The following is a 19,889-nucleotide window of genomic DNA, read 5'->3' as shown; positions in this document are numbered from 1 at the left end:
CATGTAATGGTGACAGCATAATTATGATGCAAATTAACACTTTATTGGTCCTTCAAAAACAACCATCCCTTGAGCCCAGCTCAATATATTCTTATAGTACCTCAGCAGTAATTAGGACTTTTTAAAATTGAGTGGAAATAGCAAACCAAAAATAACTTTCTAAAAATTCGTGTATCTAGATAGTAGCATATTCTATAGTACTTGGAACTGCTTTTTCTCAGTACTTTGCTACTTAGACAACAGACTTTGGTATACTAATGCTAAGGCAGGGGAAAGAGGAGACAGGGTCTCAGAAGAAAAGTGACAGTGGATCAAGGGTGCGGAGGGGAGAACACTCCAGAAACACAGACCACAGGAGCGGTTAGAAACAAGACAAGTACCCCAGGACTAAGATGTAGGAAAGTAAGTAGATTACTACACAGTACATACTTTTAAAAAATTAATGGTTTCCTGTCCCAGCTGACATTGCCCATCCAGAGGATCAAGTATGGAAACAATTACAGCCTCTGGTACCGTGGTATTAGTTATATGTGGATATAGGTAGCACGGCGACATAACGGAATATGTCCTCAATTATTGTTTGGAACTATGCTGCATTAAGTTACATGAATCAGTTATCAACCTGTTTTCATTACAATTATCCAAAATCAATAGCATCCTTAATTAAAATTACAACTAGAGAAATTCTCTTAAAATAATTCTCCCTGACCAATTCCCATGCCCCTTGATTCTGAAGCAGTAACTCATTTCCCACCAGGCTTTCCACTTCTCTCTTCACTGCCTCCACACAGTCCAGAAAACTAGGAAGACAGACAAGTGAAAAGACAAGCGATGGAAAGCAGAGGGAAAGGCCAGCACTCAACACCTCAGCAAGGCCCAGTTCTGTGACCTGACCCCTGCCCACCTCACCCAATTGTCCCTGGAACTGTCCACCTGGCTTCACAATCCAGCCTCCTGCAGTCTTGACTGCCCTGTAGTTCGTGCATATCCTACACGCCATGGTTGATCCCGCTGCAACCCCTGCCTGGAATGGGCTGCCCCTGCTCATCTGCCTAACTTCCAGTTGCTGCATATCCAACGTGACCAGCCCAAGCAAGTGTTTTCTGAAGCAGCTAGGGAGACTAGGCGTTTCTTGACCTAAGCGTCCTCCATTTGAGGCAGGTGTTGTTTTGACCTTTTGAACCCTGAAGACTAACACGGTGCTGGCACATACTGACATTCAACAGATGTTTGTTTAATCCTCACTTCTCCCACTTAGTCACATACACTTCAGAAACTGCCTGCAGTGCTCTTCCAAATCTCTGTGCTTCCCCTCGTGTTCGCCCTGTGTGGAAAATGTCCAAATGTGCCTTGTGAATAGCCCCTCCTCCTTTAAGACCCAACTCAAAGATAACCTGCCTGTGCGAAAAGACTTTCCTTCTGCTCCTCAGCAGAGCTCATCCTCCCAACCCTGTGTTCCCACTCAGCCTTGCTCCTTCTCCTAGAGTGGCTTCTGCAACACAGACAGCCCGGGCCCCAACTTCTCACCACACCCACAAAAAACAAAAGAAAGAAAAAAGAAAACACAAGAATCTGCCAAATGAGAAATAATAAATAATAAATCAGTGGCTATGCTTCCCTTCTATCTACATTTCTCATACCTCCTTCTCATCCAGTTCTTGCACAAAAGAAACAGCAAAAGCACCCACAAAGTAAAGGACTGTAAGAAACAGAACAGGGAGAGGAAGGTTAACAAGAAAAAAATTTACGGAACAGGCAAAGGAAACCAAGAGAACAGCTACCCTCCTATATTCTACTGTGGGGATCAGGAAGGTTAAAGAATCCTGAGACTCTACAAGAAGATTTTTTTTTTTTAGAGACAGGGTCTCGCTCTGCTGCCCAGGCTGGAATGCAGAGCACCATCATAGCTCACTGTAGCCTCAAACTCCTGGGCTCAGAAAAGCTTCCCTCTGCAGCCCCTCAAATAGCTGGAACTACAGACATGCACCACAAGCCCAGCTAATTATTTTTATTTTTTGTAAAGATAGGGTCTCCCTATGTTGCTCAGGCTGATCTCAAATTCCTGGGCTCAAGCGATTCTCCCACCTCAGCCTCCCAAAGTGTTGGGATTACAGGCATGAGGCCACCATACCCAGCCATTACAATAGCATTTTAAAATCACAAGGAAGCCACTTAAGAAGCAACGAGTTAAGTCACTAGAACATGACTGTTTCACTGGAAAAGACTTTAGACACAGAAGCCAATGTTTTCAACTATTATACCAAGAAATGATAATGTTTAGCTTATTTCTATTTTGTAATAGGCTGATCATACTTATTGGCCATGGAATAGATCTATGATGCCACCCTTCTGTGGCAAAAATTTAAAAAACCACTACCACAGCAAAAGAAACCGGGATATAATAGAGACAAGAGCTGTCCTTCCCCTGTGAGGAGTAGCTGGGAGCTGGCTCAGTTTCCACTCTACTGTCCTAACACCCCAGCACTCTCCCGGCTTCACCAAACAGTTTACTGGAAAATACACGAGGATGATCTCTGAGAAAACAAGTTTTATATGTGAATATTATAACCAAGATCACTCTTAGGCTTTCCCATAATAAAGTCATTTGTATAGTTTTAAAAATTATAAATGTTCATTCACTATGTAAAAGGTATCTCAAGGATTCTAACATCAGAGGAATACACAAATAATGTTAATTTTTTTATTCCTAACTGAGGAAGACAGACAGCAATCATTACACAGCATTTTTTAAATTTCAAGCTAAAGACAAAAATATTCAACAAAAAATATTAAAATATTACATGGATAAAATATATAACGTACCATTTATAATGGGAGAGCATTTTAACGTTAATTTAAACATTTTTTACAAAACTGAGAGATGTTGCACTTTATACTGTTACAAGCATAATTCATGCCACATTATAGAATAAACATTTCCTATCTATATCTCTTTAACCAAAACAACTAGCTAAACCAAATACTTACTTTATTTGGATATATCTGTAGATATGATGGGTGTAACTAATTGTTCAGCTAAAAATGCAATTCCATGGTGCTTTTAATGATTTAGGTATACACAGCTTTAGTTCTCACAGCAGACTAAAAATAGTGATTTTAATTTATTCCTGCTGCCTACAATTACCCACAACCATGTATTTTTAAATATTTCCAGCCTATAAAAATTACTAATTTTTGCCACTTGTGTTTATCTGCATTTAGACTTTGATTTGGATAAATTAAGCTCTCAAGTGTTCCTTGCTTTATGAAACTCTGCATGTTGTACACTTCAACACAAATAAATGACTTGTACCATTAGAGGTTTAAATAATGTAATGTATTTCATGCTCAGCCTGAAGCTGGATTCCAATGAAGTTGCTAATGCACGTAATGATTAAGTGTAACTCAAATACTAACTGTGTTGTTGAAAACATGACAGGCAATAATTTGGTCTATTATATTCTGCCATTTAATTGCCTAGTACAGACATTCTCTGACACGTTATGAAGCAATGATTTACAATTATTCAAGCTGCAAAGGTCAGAAAGTGACATTATAATCATCTACATAGAGATCCCTTCTAATGCACAAAAACTAGGTAATGCCACACACACACACACACACACACACAAAGAGTTTTACTGCATTAGTAACTTTCTATTTAAGGGTTCTCAAATCAACTAGGAATAAACAGTTCATAAGCACATTAATATACAATTTTAAAATGTCTGGAATCTTTTCATGAACCCAGATGTGACAGATTTAGAAAATGCCCTTATTCTCTCCTGATGAGGTAAATTGATTTCAACTATTTAACTCCATACACAAGAATTAAGACAAGACTTAGGGAAATCAATCAGTAAACAATGCAACTCCTAAATCATGCACCCTAGGGTCTGCGCTTCTCAATAATGGCATATCAAATTTGGTTACCATTTCTTAGGTTTATTGAAATCACAGGCCAATTATTAGTTTTCTACAACTCTTTAAAAAAAAAACCTAATACTGCAAAACAAAAACAATAACCCTAGTTGATCAATTATATCCCTCTCATCTTAATGGGATGATATAATCTTTATACTTTTTAGACACCTTTTGCTATTACACAAATATGTTCAGTTTGTAACCGTCAAGTAAATGCAATAAATTATCAACACATGAATGAGTGGGAGAAAATAAAATTATTTTAAACAACACTTATAAGTGGGAAATACAAAACAGAGAAGGTGTTGGGGAGAGAGAGACAGTATCAGAATATGAAAGTAAAGCAATGTGCAAGCAATTTTTTTAAAAAATGTAAATTTGGGGAAAAGCAGAAAATAAAAGCGGATGGTAGGAGAAAGTAGGTAAATTACATTTACTACATGCTAGTGAAAACAACCTAGAGAGAAAAAAATAAATACAAACCAAAGTTACGTCAAGAACAAAAACAGGTATTACAAAAAGCGGAGAAATAAAAGGAATACTGACAAGGAAGAAACAGTGGTCTACAAGGAAGAAACAGGGGTCTACCATTCTAGTCGAATAATTTAAGTACATCACTAAAAACATTTTGAATATTAAGTTTCCCATCAGTAAAATGGGGATAATAAGCATAAGGTAAACAAACCACAAAGCTATAGAAATCAACAAGTGAGATAAAAGTTAATCAAGGCTATTTATTAAACCACAATACACTGCATAAACACTATTCAGAGTACTAGGTATACTATTTTATATGTACATAGGGAATAAAATAAACTTAAAAGAATTTAAACTTAAAAGAATTTAACAAGACATGATGCCTAAAATAACTTTTAGAAGTCATTGAGATTTTTAAGTTTTTGACTACTGAAAGAAATAAAGAAATAAATATCACGGAATAAAGAACACGGAAGTAATAAAAATACACATTTGGCCTATTTTCTAAACACAAAATTATTAAATAAAAGCATTAAATATAAAAAATAGGTATAGTTTCTATTATTTCTTACTTTCTCTCCCACTAAGCCCTATGTCAGAGTCCTAACAGATTTTCATGTTAACTATCCATCAAGTGCCTAAATATAAACATACCTTTATTCTATAAAATTCCTCTCTGGATCACATTTGGATATTTTTAACAAGTAAGAAACTCTACTTTTCAAAAAGAAAAATGCTCCCCCAAAAGTGAAAGTAAAATAAATGGCTCTTAACGTGAAGTTATCCATAACGTGTACTTAAAACATGAAGTACAAAGCAATACATTTTTGAAATGTTTACCATGACATGAGCAGGTAAAACCTTGAGTAAACAAAACTTAAATTCTGAATTCTTAATCCTAACGACCTAATAGGAATTAGGCATCTAATACATTCAGCTTCCTCTGTCAAACTAACTTAAACCCAAGATATACAGTAGTTAAGATGTGCCAATGGGGCAGGGCAAGAGGGGGTAATGGTATCTTAAAATTGATCCTGAAGATTCAAAAAAAATCAGTCTAGGTTCAGACAACTTACACAAAAGTTTAAAAGGTAGTTTTTGTCAAGGGTGTTGCTAATGCACAACCCTAAAACTACGTGTTAGTGAAAAACACAAAACATGCAGTTGATGAGCATCCAAAATCATCTAATATAAAGAGCTGAAAAAGAGGCCAATTACAAATAATCTGAGACATTATTATTGAGTTCAATACTGTTTGTTGTTTCCATTAATTTCACCATAAAATATGAGTTTTCTTCTTCAAGAAAACCAAGAGGTTACTAAGAAAAAGAGTACACTATTCTGAGTAATAATTTCACTTTAAAAATGTGACTGCCCAATTTTTTTAAATTACTAATCAAGTCTATTTGAGAAATAACTCCTTAAAACTCAAATAATGACGAGATCATTAAGAAAATTCTAAAAGGCAGAGACTAAGATATTAACTACTAAGGAAAAGAAAACATAATGCAAGACCTTCTATTTGTGACAAAATTATAGAGTTAATGTTCCTGAAAGATCACTTCACCTTTTAAAGCATGATTTTGTAAAAGGTAAAATTTATAGCAATTAAAGCTAATGAAGAAATGCAGCATGAGCTGCTTATGTTCAGGAACTAATAGGTCCACTGAGCATTTCTAAGATTATTTAGCCATCAATGATAATGAATTGGCTTTGTCAGTGAAGTTAATGTACAAATCCTCTCCAGTGCCAGTCATCTGATAACCAATCCTTGCACTTTTTCATGTTTTTCACTTTACTTTTTAACCTATACAGTCTGCCCTATCCCTTTGAGACACAAGAAATATGGAACAACCTATGATACTTTTTCTGCAACATTGAAGGGTACCTAATTCACTACCATTCTGTTCCAACTACATAGATCAATAAGTATTCTTCAGTTTACTGCAATTCTTCAGAACTTTCAGCGTCACTGTTAAAATTATTGCTACCTAACTTTTAAATCAAATTTCATTGTAAAAAAATAAAGAGAACTATTATTTCCTCGTCTGATGAAATTCAATGGCTGTCATAATTCGAAGAAATACAATTCTGGACTCTAGAATGGTTGTTTTACATACGCACACATACACATAGCTCGCTCTCTCTGAAGGCAGTATAAAACTCAATATATGTATAATCATTTACAATTCTGTATCTCCAGGATCAAATATATGAACTACTCATACAATATTTCAGTTGTATGTGGCAAGCAGTTAGCGAGCAGGGTGTGCACTGTTCAAATTATACAACTAATGCCAATCAATTATGTATTCTTTGTGATACCAGATACATTAGAAACTGTTCTGTGAAAAGCTTTCTTCTTCTCTTTCCAGGGTCTTAGTAACCTTAATTAAAAAATGAATGGAATTAGATCTCTATTGACAGAGTATGCAAAAATTGTTTACTTATTTCTCAGAAATGAGAGAAAAACTGCTTACTGCCACCTAATAGCAAATTTTCACTGGAGTCAGGGCCTCCTTCTTTCCTATAACTCATATGGTAAAAACAATAAGTGAGATATCTTTTAAACTTCCAAGACCTACAGCAATTAAAATGAACCATTTGACACTTGACCCTTGCAGCTAAAATCAGTAGTAACAAAACTCATTCTCCCACTGATCTTCAGGGGGCTTTAGGGCAAAGGGTCATCTTCATTTACTTTAGCTGCAAGTCACTGAACCATCAATTCTGCCAATGAATATATCACAGACCATGGTTCATAAAACTGCTTGCAAAGGTATTTGTAAAACTATCCTAAGGGTCAAAATACACAACTGCATCCTGGGATGAAGTGTACTGTCCAACAAATAACAGAACTTGTTTTTGACATAAAACGATCTTCTACTAAAACAATAAAGCTAATAGAATACGCGCACATTGCATAATGTAAGTGAGCCTGTGTTATTTTGTGAATTAGCCATAAGAACTGCAAGTTTCTCAGGTTTCACATGAAGAATTTTTATATGATGCACTTATTAATTTCTCTAGCAAAACGGCATTAAAATATACTTTTAATCAGAAGTAGGGTATTAAAATCCACCTCTGAATGTCCTATGTTATACCATATATGATCTAGCATTTTAAAACCTTTTAAACATTTCTGTTAAATTAATTAGTTTTGCATTAAGGCACCTTAGCACTGTCTATTAAATGCAACACATTTGAAAGACAAACATTGTACATGATTCTTCAGAGAAAGAACCATTAACTAAAAAAGGAAATAACTTTTGAAATAAAGTTACACAAAAATGCATGACAACCGTTTTTCTTCAGCACCATCCCTGTAATAATCAGTAACCAGTCATCTGAAATTAAATCTTTTGTTGTTTTCCTTATAGAATATGTCCAATGGATCCAAAGAGCTACTAATGTGATAAAAATTAAAGCAGTACAGGAAAAGAAAAAAAAAATACATATACATTCCTAAAGCTATATTATGTATTTTTTTATGTCTTTAAATGGAATTTATAGTTCTCTCTGGCAATGTGAATGAACATCCTATAATTTAGTCAATTTACAGATTACAGGTTCAAATTGACCTTGTAGCCCATAAAATTGCTCATCTTCAGTACAGGATTAGAAGTGGGAGAAGAATGTCATAACTGTATTTAAGGAATTTACCATAACAATGGAAAGGAGGGTACGCATGCATAATTTTAGCCACTCTCACTCCTATGGGTTTTGAATTCCGAAACAATGGCTATCCTGCACATGCTTCCTGGTTCACACAGCAGAGATGGCTTCAGTTTACTCACCCACAGACATGACACTTGTATTCCCTCATCCCAAGGTGCCTTTTCACATGGTTTCTGGCATCTCCAAGCTGAGCTGTTGCAAAATGGCATATCTTGCACTTGAATGGTTTTGATCCTGAGTAAATTTAACATAAAATATGATTTGATTTTGAATAATACATCACTAATAGCTTAGAAAAGAGGACTAAATCTTAAATCATACCTTTAACCTAATTAAGAATTTCTGTACCCAAAATGGAATACTTGCATTCATTTATAACTTGAATAGACCGGATTCCATAATTATTTTACTCTGAAGACTTTGTTTCAGTGAGTCTTCCTAACTTCCACTAGCAATCCTAAGATTCAAACTCAAAAGTGAGACTGCTGAGCTGTACTAAGTAGATGAGATGAGCTACATAATTTTAAATATTTTTCTTACAATTCACAAAAATACATCTTAAAGTCACTCAACACTTCAAAGGGAACATTTCTAAAACATAAATGCACACAGGGCAGCTGATATTTTAAAAAGCATATTTATCATCAAATACATTTCTCTGTGGTCACCTCCTTGTTTCCTCATATTTCTCCGGCTTTGAGTTTACTCACATTAAAACAATGGTATATTTCAGGTTTTTTCCTGACATTTATCCCAAATTATTATCTATATTTTTAATAACACAGTTTATAAATATACAGTAGATAAAATTTTATGCTTTTATGGTCATTTTTATAGTCAAAAATCAATGATGATTAAACAAACTGGAAGAACTGACATTTTGGTTATTAATTTCAAGGACAAATATTTCAACACAAAACGCATACAAAATTTGTTAAATCATTTCATAAAGAATAAGATTAAACTATACTCAAAAATGAGAAAATAAGATTATTTCAAAGTCTACACACTTAGTGTCAGTAATAGATAAGACTGAAACTGAAACATATTAACAGACGATCATTATCCACATTAATGAGAAACAACTCTTTTAAGATATAAAGTATATACACCATTTCCAAACTTTCTAACCACTACATCTTCAAATAAATCAAAATTGTAAAAACCAATTTAAAATCAGTACAGTATGTTTCCAGACTTTTCATATCATATTTAGTACTTATATGGTGAAATACTCCCTCTACTATAGTTAGATAGAACATGAAATATGTGAACTTTAATAAATATACAAAAAGAGCTCAAATTTTAAAAATTGTAATAAATCATATTTGATCAAAGAACCCTTTGTGCAGTGTCCTTGGGAAAAAAAAAATCCTCCAAGAATACTTTGTTGAAATTGAAGCACTCAGTAAAAAATTTTAGAGTCTTAAATTTCAATTTAATTCCCAAAAGCTGACAAAAAAAGTGAAGCATTTAATTTTCATCTTCCAACAGAAATAAAAAAGTCAACAGTACTAAGCACCAGCAGACAAGGTTGAATATTTCACAGTTCAATGACAATGAAGCCAGATCTCTTAATATTTCCATTTCTGCTGTTAGAAGTAGATGTAAAATATATTTAGCACCTGAATGGTTATATCTAGTCAGGTTTATATGTTTAAATGTCAAAAGCAGGTTGAGACTGCAGCTTACAGTAATCACGTTCTATCAGTCACATTAGAAACTACAGCTTATTTAAATGATTCTGAGACAACTAAACCCATCACTGCTTTCAACCTTTCACTAAGACATAGAATTCCTTTGTAAAGTGTGTGAAGAACCAATTTACCAATACTTTGAATTTAAATGCTCTAAAGATAATAGGGTCATTAGGACATTATTAGGTAACAATAATATTAGGACTCAAAACAAAGAAGACCAACCTCTCCCAATATTTGTACTACAATGTTGGTGAATGGATGTAAAAGGCCTCATGGGTTGGAGTTTTCGTTCTGTTCACACAGCACAGCCATGTGACTAGCTCCTCCTCCTGCGGCACAGATGCCACAGAGAAACAGACATGGGGTCTCTGGTGTGTTCAATTTACTGTACATGGCTCCTTTGTGGAAAACTCTAGTTTCTGCAGGTCTCAGTGATCACAGCACAGCATGCTGACAATACATAAATGAGTTATTGGGTTGACAGCTTCACCCAGAATCATGGAGGCCTTGACTATTCTTCACATCTTATATTCAGAGTAGACTGTGTTAATATCTCCTTTCTGTGCCATAAAAATTCAAATGCTAGCAGAGGTAACACTTCTCCGCATTTAAAAAAAAAAAAAGCGGAGGGGCCCTTTTTTCCTAATAACATTTCCGTTTTTAAGTTTGCTATGCACATTCCAAAATGAATGCAGGCATAGCACTTATAAGACAAAATTGTAAAATTGCAGATCTCTAAATATTTCTCTCACGTACATTTTGATTATTAAAAACAGTATTATTTGCAATAGTTCCATTCCTTGGAACAGCACTATTCGCAGCAGGTTTTTTGGTTTTCATTTGGTCCATAAGGTTTTTTCAAAGAGAAAAACTAAAGAGGCGCTCTGTCTTTCCGGTACCTTGCTACTTTACTGAAAGAATTTCAAAGACTTTAAAATCCAGGTCTTCACTCAGGCCTACAGGGGCTCCTCAACCATCAGTCATTACTAATTGCTATGCATACATAGATGTGCCATTAGCATTAAGGAGAAAATACCAAATGAAAGCCTTTAGATCTTAAAGGAATGAAGGAAGTTGTATATTACCGATCATCTAACGACTACAGCCATCATTCTACAATCCTCCCTAAACATTCAAACGCTTCATTCATTCATTCATCTGCTCATTCATTTATTCACTCATCAAGACGTACCAAGAGCCAACTAATGTGGGACACAGATGAAGCAGTGAACAATGTTAAGTATTTGAGGTCACTGTGCTTAAAGTCTACAAATTAACTCTCCTACTGAGCTGTCTGTCCTTTGTCACATACTGAGCTACAAACACTACCAGTCCTAACTTCAGAATTTCTTAGTGAAGTCACACACTCCCTGTCTCCCTGGAACATTTTGAGATGGCATCAGTGACCAGAGCACTCTCAACATAAAATGAATGGCTTCAGACAATCTGGCAGCTTAACAGTAGCCCATGTTACATGAAATAAAAGCTTTAACAGACCAATGCAGGAGAAACAAAAAGGAAGTTTTTTAGTCCTGCTAGTGTAATGTGAAAGGAAGACTGCCCTTTCTGGTCACATTCATTGCTTCACAGAAGCAAGCACACGGGGAGACTGGAGGATGCTTTTTCCTACCATGCTTGATAACCAAAACTCATTTATTTCTCATAGTGCTGCTTTTATCCTGCTAAGGATGGGAAGAAAAGGTTACATAAAACATATAGTAAATCACAAAATATGAAAACAGGGATTGGAAGAGTAAGCTCTTTTCCAGTTAACCATTAATAACAGTCTCTGCATTACTATTTTATGGACATAAGCAAAGTATGTGAAAAGCAATTCATTTTAAGATGCTCCAAGAAAAAAAAACCCTGAATTAAAACCTGGAGACCAACTTCCCCAAAAAATGACTTGCAAAATTGAAATGGTAGACTTGCACTGTGTCCTCAGGAACAGGGCTCTTGGTAGTGTTTCAAAGCACAATAAAAATGTACTTTCTGATAAGACCAACACAAGATGTTAAAAAAAAAAAAAAAAAAAAAAAAACTATGCTAACTTTTACTAAATGTTACAATCAATGATGTAACTTATATAAGTAGGGTTACTTTGTCACATATTGATAGTTACCTCACTTTCACATCCACATTAACTTGATTTTAAATGCAATTAATACATATAGTCAAGGAAGACTAATGGACTACATTCTGCACTTAACCTGGTGGACATTTTCAAATGGCACAAGTGACCAGTGCAAACCTATTTTGCATTGTAAACGACTAAATAAATCTTAATGGATTAAGAATGATCAGCTATCAACACACAAGGGAAATTAAGTGCTGAAATGCCTACATTGATTATTTTAAATTATTAGCCTTACTCTGTTCTTGAATTTGTATGCTTTTAGTGAGCTTTAACACATTTACAAGACTTATTGACTATAATTACAAGAGAATTCAAGTAATGGACACATCAATTATAAGCAACATGTCTTGACCAGACAGTTGCATAAAGAATTCTAAAAAGAGCTCCATTAGCATCTTCCTCTTAGTTTTATTCAGTTTCATCTGCCTTAAGAGGGCATATTAAGAAAGTACATATTTTCTGCGCATGTGAACAAGTCTTATTCCTAAAACTGTATCATTTCAGAAAGTTGCAACAAGGCACTGAGAGAGATACTAACAGTGCAAACAAATAAGCATTTGGACTTATTCCCCAAAAATGGCTGTAGTGCATGGGAATATTTGGGGTCAAAAGTACAATGTTTGTATTTATTTAGATTAATCTTATGCAGGTTGCCCCATTACTTCCTTCAATGAAAAACTTTTATCTATCTTTAATCACCCTAAACTGGTAATAATGCTTCATACGCTTTTGTCTTCTTCCTTGTAACCATGCACTAAGTTTCAAAAACTGTATGAATTTAAAGTATAGCTTTAATAATAAGCCATTATTTAAAAGTACAGTAAAATAAACCTTACAGTTTTAATGAAAATATGTTCATTGAAATGTGAATTTATTATTCAAATCCACTCATAAATTCAACCATGAAGACAGAACTTGTCTAAGCAGAGCACAATGATTTAGAAAAGCTGTCTGTTTAAAATAAAGAATGTATGGCAGGTTTATAGAAACAGTGCAGTGAAGTTTTACATAAATTTAGAACAGTAGCTTATGCATTTTCCACCAAAAAAATGTTTTTTAAAAAACTTTCCACCTAAAATTAAACATTAAAATGGAACGCTAACTGCGACAGAGCACAGAGACTAAATCAGGGGCTCCCTCCAGGAACAGCAGATCCCCAGCACATGCTAACTTTGGAAAGTGGTGGCTCATTTCGACCCACAAAGGTAGAATCTTGTTACCTGGAAGTTATACTTTTGGATATAAAGTATCTATTGATGAATATTTTTACATCCCTAACATTGTAAGAAAATTTGATTACTCCATTCCTTAAAAGTCACTTAACATGTCTTCTGAAATTACAAGGTGCCACTTAATGTAGACTGTGGAAAACCAAATAATTAGGACTCAGAAACAACTGAAAAGCCACAACAGACAGCAGTTTTTAAAAGGCATCAGAGGGACTAGGCTTTTTGACAAAATTAAAAGAAACTTGTCAACTAACCTGCCTTTGAAATCACTAGGGCTTAATTACCCTTAAAAATGTTAAGTGTCAACAATGACTTATTACAGACAAGCAGAGCAGCACACAGCCGGGAAACGTGAACCGGGTGGAAAGCCAGTGAGCAGCCACAGGTACCTGGATGGGACAAATGGCCCAGCATCCTCACTGGCTCGGCTTGCTGCAGAGCTACGTACCTGTGTGAGTGCGAATGTGTGCCAGGAAGGCCATCGAGTTGCTGCTTCGACACATCTTCCCACAATACTTGCAGACGTTTCCCTGGTTTTCCTCCCTCTCGCGGTTGATTTGCTCAGTGTCTTCCACTATATACTTATTCACCTCCCGTAGCAATTCCTCATGCTGTCCTTTAATATGTAGGAATAAATTCTGCTCAGAATCAAAGGGCTCTGTGCACTTGACACATTTAAAGGTGGCCCCTCCCTCCGGAAGCTCTTCCACACTGGCCTGCTCATTTCTCATGTGGCCGGCACTAGCCAGATGCTGGTGAAGGTTGCTTTCGGTATAGAATGACTTTCCACAGAGTAAACAATGGAAGTGCTTCTCTTTTGTAGGATGCTTCATGGCTATGTGAACGTTCAGTCCACTCAGTCCATCTGCTAAGAAGCCACAATCGTCACAGCGAATTCGTGTAGACTCACCAAGGGAACTGCCTTCAGATTTCTTCTTTTTCACACCTTGAGCACAGTCTTTCAAGGGCAGTTCACTAATTCTCACTCCGGTTGCTATCAAGCCCTCTTCAGACTGGTCTATCAACTCACCATCTTCAGGGTTCTTTATTCTTATTATGGAGGAGTCAAACCGGCCAAAACTGTACATGGCCTGCCCTTTATCATCAATACTAATGATAGTCTCATAGACGTCATTACTTTCAACTGTGCTATCAGAAGCTGGGCCATCCTCCTCCAAAATAATTTCTGTTTCATCTTGTGAATTCATCAGAATTTCCTTATTCTCCAGAGTGGGATCTTCTTGGACATCTTTCAAGTCTTCCAAACCATGACCACGTGTAACTTTGTTCTGACCCCCGCTCTCCAGATTTCCCTGTTCTCTGGTTATTCTTGTCACAACAAGCGCAGGGCTTTCAGCCGAGCGCTCCCCATCGAGCGGTGCAGGGCACAGGTGTCTGTGGGGGACAACACCTCCACCGTCTCCTGCGCTTCCTCCTACACCCTCACAATGGACACGCAGCTCACCTGTATCATTTGATACCTCGTGGTTTTTCTTTGCTACCTCACAATTTAAAGCAGAGCTTCCTGAATTTTCATTTTGAAATCTGCTTGGGGAGCCATAGTTTGAGGAAATAGTAAGGGACATCATCTCCTCAGGTTTCCCAACTGTATCCTTGACAGGAGCCTGTTGGAAAGTCTCACAAAAGGAACGGTCTTCATTGAAATTAGATTCTTCTTCAGTCTCAACTTCTACAGAGTCAGCAGCACAGAGCACTTTAGACATATCTAAATTAGCATTCTCATTTAAAATAGAGCAATCTGCAGCATTTCTAGATTTAAGAGTATCAGATGGTTGATCTGAAATTATCTGAAATTCCTCAGAATTTTGTTGATGCTCTTCTTCAGGCATAATGATGTTTTTGGACATGTCTGCAGAACCTGCTTCTACATTAGCAGAGTTGAGATAAGACTGCCTTTTCATTTTGTGTTTCTCTGTTGCTGCATGCCTGGTCATCTCGCGACGAGTCACCGCATAGTAATCGCATGCCATGCAGTAAAACTCAAACTCTTTTGTATGTTTCCGTTTTACATGCAGCTCTAGAGAAGCCGAGGAGTGAGCACTAAACTCACAGTGCACACACTTATTCTCACCTGTGCCTGTAACATCTCTCTGGGAGTACACATCTCCCTGCTGGGCGAAGTCCTCTGGCTCTAAAGATATTTGCTCCTTTTTATCAAGAAGATGGCTGTTAACTTCTCCATCTAGAGAATGAAATACATTTTCAACTTCGGCTTCAACTGAGTTTCCATGATCTGGCTTTTGTAAAACAGAGGTGGGTGATTCAGCGGGTTTGTTAACATGTTCATCTGACATGGTCACTGCTGAACCAGCATTCTTCTTACCGGCTTCAAGGCTACCCCCTTCAGGGCCAACAATGACATCTGAACTGTGTTTTCCACTTGCTTCTGTTTCTACCCGTCCTTTATGTTTCTTGGTGGCACAATGACGTTCCATATCTCCCTTAGTTACAGTGTAATACTTACACACTTTGCATAAATAACTATACTGGTGACTGTGTTTTCGTCTAATGTGAACAGTCAAGTTTGTAATACTAGAGGCCAAAAGACCACAGTGTGAACACGTCCGTGAGATGTTACCTTTAGGTCTCCCTCTCTTTGGAGTAGTGGTCGAAGCTAATTCATCATCTTTGGTGCTACCACCAGACTGTGACAGCTCCTTAGGCGCCAGCATGCCCTTCTCAAGATAAGAATGCTCTTGTAATTGCACACCTACATGGCCTTCAATCCTTCCATTTCCAGAAACATTAAACTCTTCTTTTTTATCATTTGCACCTATACATACCCTTTCAATACATTCTTCAAAGCTTAAGCCAATATTATTTTTCTTAGCATTTTCAAGATGCTTGCTTCTTTTAATGTGTTTCTCCATTCCTTCTTTGCTCAATGAATAAAGATTACAAGCTTTACAAAGAAAATGATAGTCCTGACCATGCCGAAGCTTTATATGCCTCGTGAGAACAGTAGAAGATCTTGTCTTATAAAAACACTTCTTACACTGAAACTGAGGCTTACTGGAATGCCTCGCTTCATTACCATGGCTTACCCTGGACTTCACAGGTTCTTCCTGAGATGCTTTTCCTGAGTCATCCATAGACTCTTTTGAGTTTTCTGATTCTAAAGTACTTAAAGGTAAAGTCTGTAAAACCAAATCACTGTTAGATGATTGCAAAGTCTTTGGTTGAACCAATGAACTAAGATGCTTCTCGGTGGCTTTGTGTTCTTCCGCGTCTTTTTCAGACAAAAAGAACAGGTTACAAGGGGTGCAAAGAAAATGCATATTGTGCTTTTCCTTCATGTGGTCTCTAAGATTTATTTCATCCAAGGATATAAATGAACAACACTGACAACTCAGGACAGAAGCAGTCTGCTGATGCTGGTTACTGTGCAAATGTTCATCTAAGTCCCTTCTTGACATACTAGAAAAGTCACAAGTATGGCAGTAAAACTTCATCTCTCTGGCATGGCACCTTTTCACATGGATTTCCAAATCTGTCCTATTTGTAGCTACTTGCCCACAGTCCGTACAAGCACACAACGTCTGAGAGTCAGAAGCTGGCTTCACTGTTGGGGAGTCCAGCCCGGAGTCTGGAGGACGGGCGCTCCCCCGGCCCTGCTCCGCCTCCCGGGTTTCTGAGGTAGTCACACACAGTCTCTGTACGCTGCTGCTCGCTTCCAGGTGTTTCAGCACTGGCTCTGCATCGTGTGTTTTCATCTGTGTTCTCAAGTGTTTCATATACATCCGCTGAGTTTCACTTGTGCCTCTTTTAATTCCCAAAGGATTAAACCTTTTCTTTGCCTGGCCCTTCAAGGTGAAAGTGCTGCTTCGTCGACGAAAGCTATTACCCAACACGAGAATATTTCGCTCGGGTCTTGGCCTCGAGGTTACACTGACGCCGTGTGCTGCTGCCTGCAGAGCGTTTTTCGTAGATTCCAACTTCTCTAAGAGACCCTCCGAGGTTACTAAGGTGTCTGGCTTTTTACTCCGGTTTTCAGGATTCTGAGCTACACCAAGGGAAGTAACATTTTCTTCAACAATCTCTACTTCCTGTGACGAAGTATTTCTGGAAGGCATCATTTCAACAAGAAGCTCACTGCTACTACCACTTTGTTTAGAAATACTTCCTCTGAAATCTTTAAATTTGCTTCCCACATTTCGTAATCCTTTTGATTCACTATTCTTTGCTATTGGTTTAGAAGTTCTTGGTTTTGACTGAACATGTTTTGTTGCCACTGTACATGATTTTTTAGGAAAAGGTTGTTTTGTTAAGATCTGTACAAATCCTCCACGAGCAGCCAGATTCTGACGACGGAGATGTGTTTTGCCAAGATAATGTGCATTCAACAGGTTTTCTTCTGCACACTGAAAACCACAAAGATCGCAAGAAAAGACCTTCTGTGTCCCATGTGCTTGTTTGATATGCATATGCAGCGCTGAGCTGCTCTCTGCTTTGTGGCTGCAGTGACAACAGGTATGTTCCTTAGACTGCTGCACGTGAGACTCAGCATGTTTTTCCAAGTCAGAGCAAGAAGAAAACAAATGCCCACAGATGCTGCACTTGAGAACTGGATCTACACTCCCAGTGGTACAACTAACACTAATTTCTTTCAGGGGGAAAGGCGATTCTCTTTCCAGATCAAGGGAAACCATTTCCTGAGCAGATGTTTTCTCAGTGTCTGTTTTCAGAGAAACAACATCAATAGTGCTAAAATTGCGAGAAGGGGAAAGGGCATTTGGGAGACACGTGCCTCCAACTGTGCCGTCGCTCAGAAAGGTCTCCTTCCCTGTTTCATCTAACACAATACCCTCTTCTGTGACTGAGCTCTCAGAAGTTTCTAATCGACAAACACCTTGCTTTCCAGATTTAAGGGGCTCTGCCTCATCTAATCTCCTACGTTTGGAAGCATGTTTATTTATGTCTTCTATAACAACACTATCAAAGTTCGATGATTCTGAAAAACCTCTTTTGCCCATAGAATTCTCAGGGAAACTTGCTGTCACATCAGACACAGGCCCACCATCTTCATTATGGGATGAAAGCTTTGTCAAGTCTTGTGCTTCTTTGTCTATCTTTCCATCCTCGTCATTTTCAGGTTTATTCTCACTATCCATCATTAATAAAGTGCTGACGATGCTTCTATCCAAGGAGGCTCACTGGCACTCATAACCTGTGAAGTAAACAAACATGGTATTAAGTTTTGAATATAAAGACACACGTATTAGTCCAAAACTAGATGAAAAAGTATCATGAAGTTAGCCCCAGTGAAACGCCCTTTATACTGAGATGCATTTGATTACATCTCTAAAGTCTTTTATTAAAAAGTATGAAGTAGGATTTTAGGAACACCACGTCACCCTATTGTTGACTCCTGAAGAAATACTATGATATCTTTGGTAGAAAAAGTGATTTCTCAACAAGCTTGCAGAAAAACTCCCATATTTCAATTCTCTGTACCAGTATATTTCAATTTACTATCCTTTAAAAAAAAAAAAAAAAAAGAGAGAGAAGCTCTCCTTTCAAAATACATATCAGTGAGCTCCTACTCTGTAAAATATATTAAAACGAAACTGCTGTGACGGAAGTCTAGAAGTAAGGCCTTCCCCTCCTTAATCTCTAACAGAAGCCCAAGTCCTATATAAAAGAAACGTAATTTTAAAACAACTGTTTCGGCCAGGCTCCGTGGCTCATGCCTGTAATCCCAGCACTTTGGGAGGCCAAGGCGGGCGGATCACGAGGTCAGGAGATGGAGACTATTCTGGCTAACATGGTGAAACCCCATCGCTACTAAAAATACAAAAAAATTTAGCCAGGCGTGGTGGCAGGCACCTGTAGTCCCAGCTACTCGGGGAGGCTGAGGCAGGAGAATGGCGTGAACTCGGGAGGTGGAGCTTGCAGTGAGCTGAGATCACGCCACTGCACTCCAGCTTGGGCGACAGAGCAAGGCTCTGTCTCAAAAAAAAAAAAAAAAAAAAAAAAAAAAACCAGTTTCATCCTTTTCTCCTAAAGCAAAGAGCTTTACCATGATTTTTCTAAATATGTTCCAATGAACAACACGTATAATCTCATTACATATCACCATTCATGCTCAAGCTCTTTTACCAATGAAAAGCCACTTCTAGTCCAGCTGTCAATCATTAATTTCCTCATCTAACAGTCATTTTATATTGTCTGAAGGTTAATGGCAAAGGGAAATGTCAGTGGTAGAGTACAATTAATGGAGTAAATTTTGAGGAAAAAAAGAATTTTATTGAATAAAATGCCTTGAAATCAATAATATTGATTTTATTTTTCATTATGCTATTTAATTCAATTAAAACATATCATTTTCCATTTACTTTACACCATGATTGGAATTTTCAGCCAAATGCCACTTGATTCCATGTTAATAAAAAGGCATCAACGTATTATAGTCTCAAGGCTAATGATAACTATTTTAAACTATTTTAGCTATTTTTTCCATAACATTGACAAATCAAATGAAGCCTATTGCTTTGACTCAGCTAAAATTAGGTAACAAAAATATACTTATAATGTAGGACACTGAAAGCATGAACAACAAGAGAAAAAAACAAGTAAATTGAACTTCATCAAAATTAAAAACTTCAAAAGACACTATGCTTCAAAGGCCACTATCAAGAAAGTGAAAACAGAGCCCACAGAATGGGAACACATTTTTGCAAATCAGATATCTGATAAGGGACTTGCATCTAGAATATATTTTAA

The 19,889-nt window shown here is 37.0% G+C and overlaps 1 protein-coding gene across 8 annotated transcripts in view; it reads right to left on the bottom strand.

The window, feature by feature from the left end:
- The window catches only part of ZNF407 (zinc finger protein 407), a 459,414-nt gene that overhangs the window by 407,354 nt on the left and 32,171 nt on the right, over positions 1–19,889 (bottom strand). For all 8 annotated transcript variants that reach the window (XM_017951851.3, XM_017951853.3, XM_017951854.3 and 5 more), the window contains exons 2-3: positions 13,594–18,333; positions 8,199–8,313 (exon numbers count right to left, since the gene is read on the bottom strand). In XM_017951851.3, the coding sequence (XP_017807340.2) occupies positions 8,199–8,313; positions 13,594–18,280 (4,802 nt within the window). In that variant the 5' untranslated portion in view covers positions 18,281–18,333. The remainder of the gene's footprint in view (positions 1–8,198; positions 8,314–13,593; positions 18,334–19,889) is intronic.

The sequence above is a fragment of the Papio anubis genome, chromosome 19 (genome assembly GCF_008728515.1).
Source record: "Papio anubis isolate 15944 chromosome 19, Panubis1.0, whole genome shotgun sequence".
Lineage (NCBI taxonomy): Eukaryota > Metazoa > Chordata > Mammalia > Primates > Cercopithecidae > Papio > Papio anubis.
This window is presented reverse-complemented; position numbering and strand designations above follow the sequence as displayed.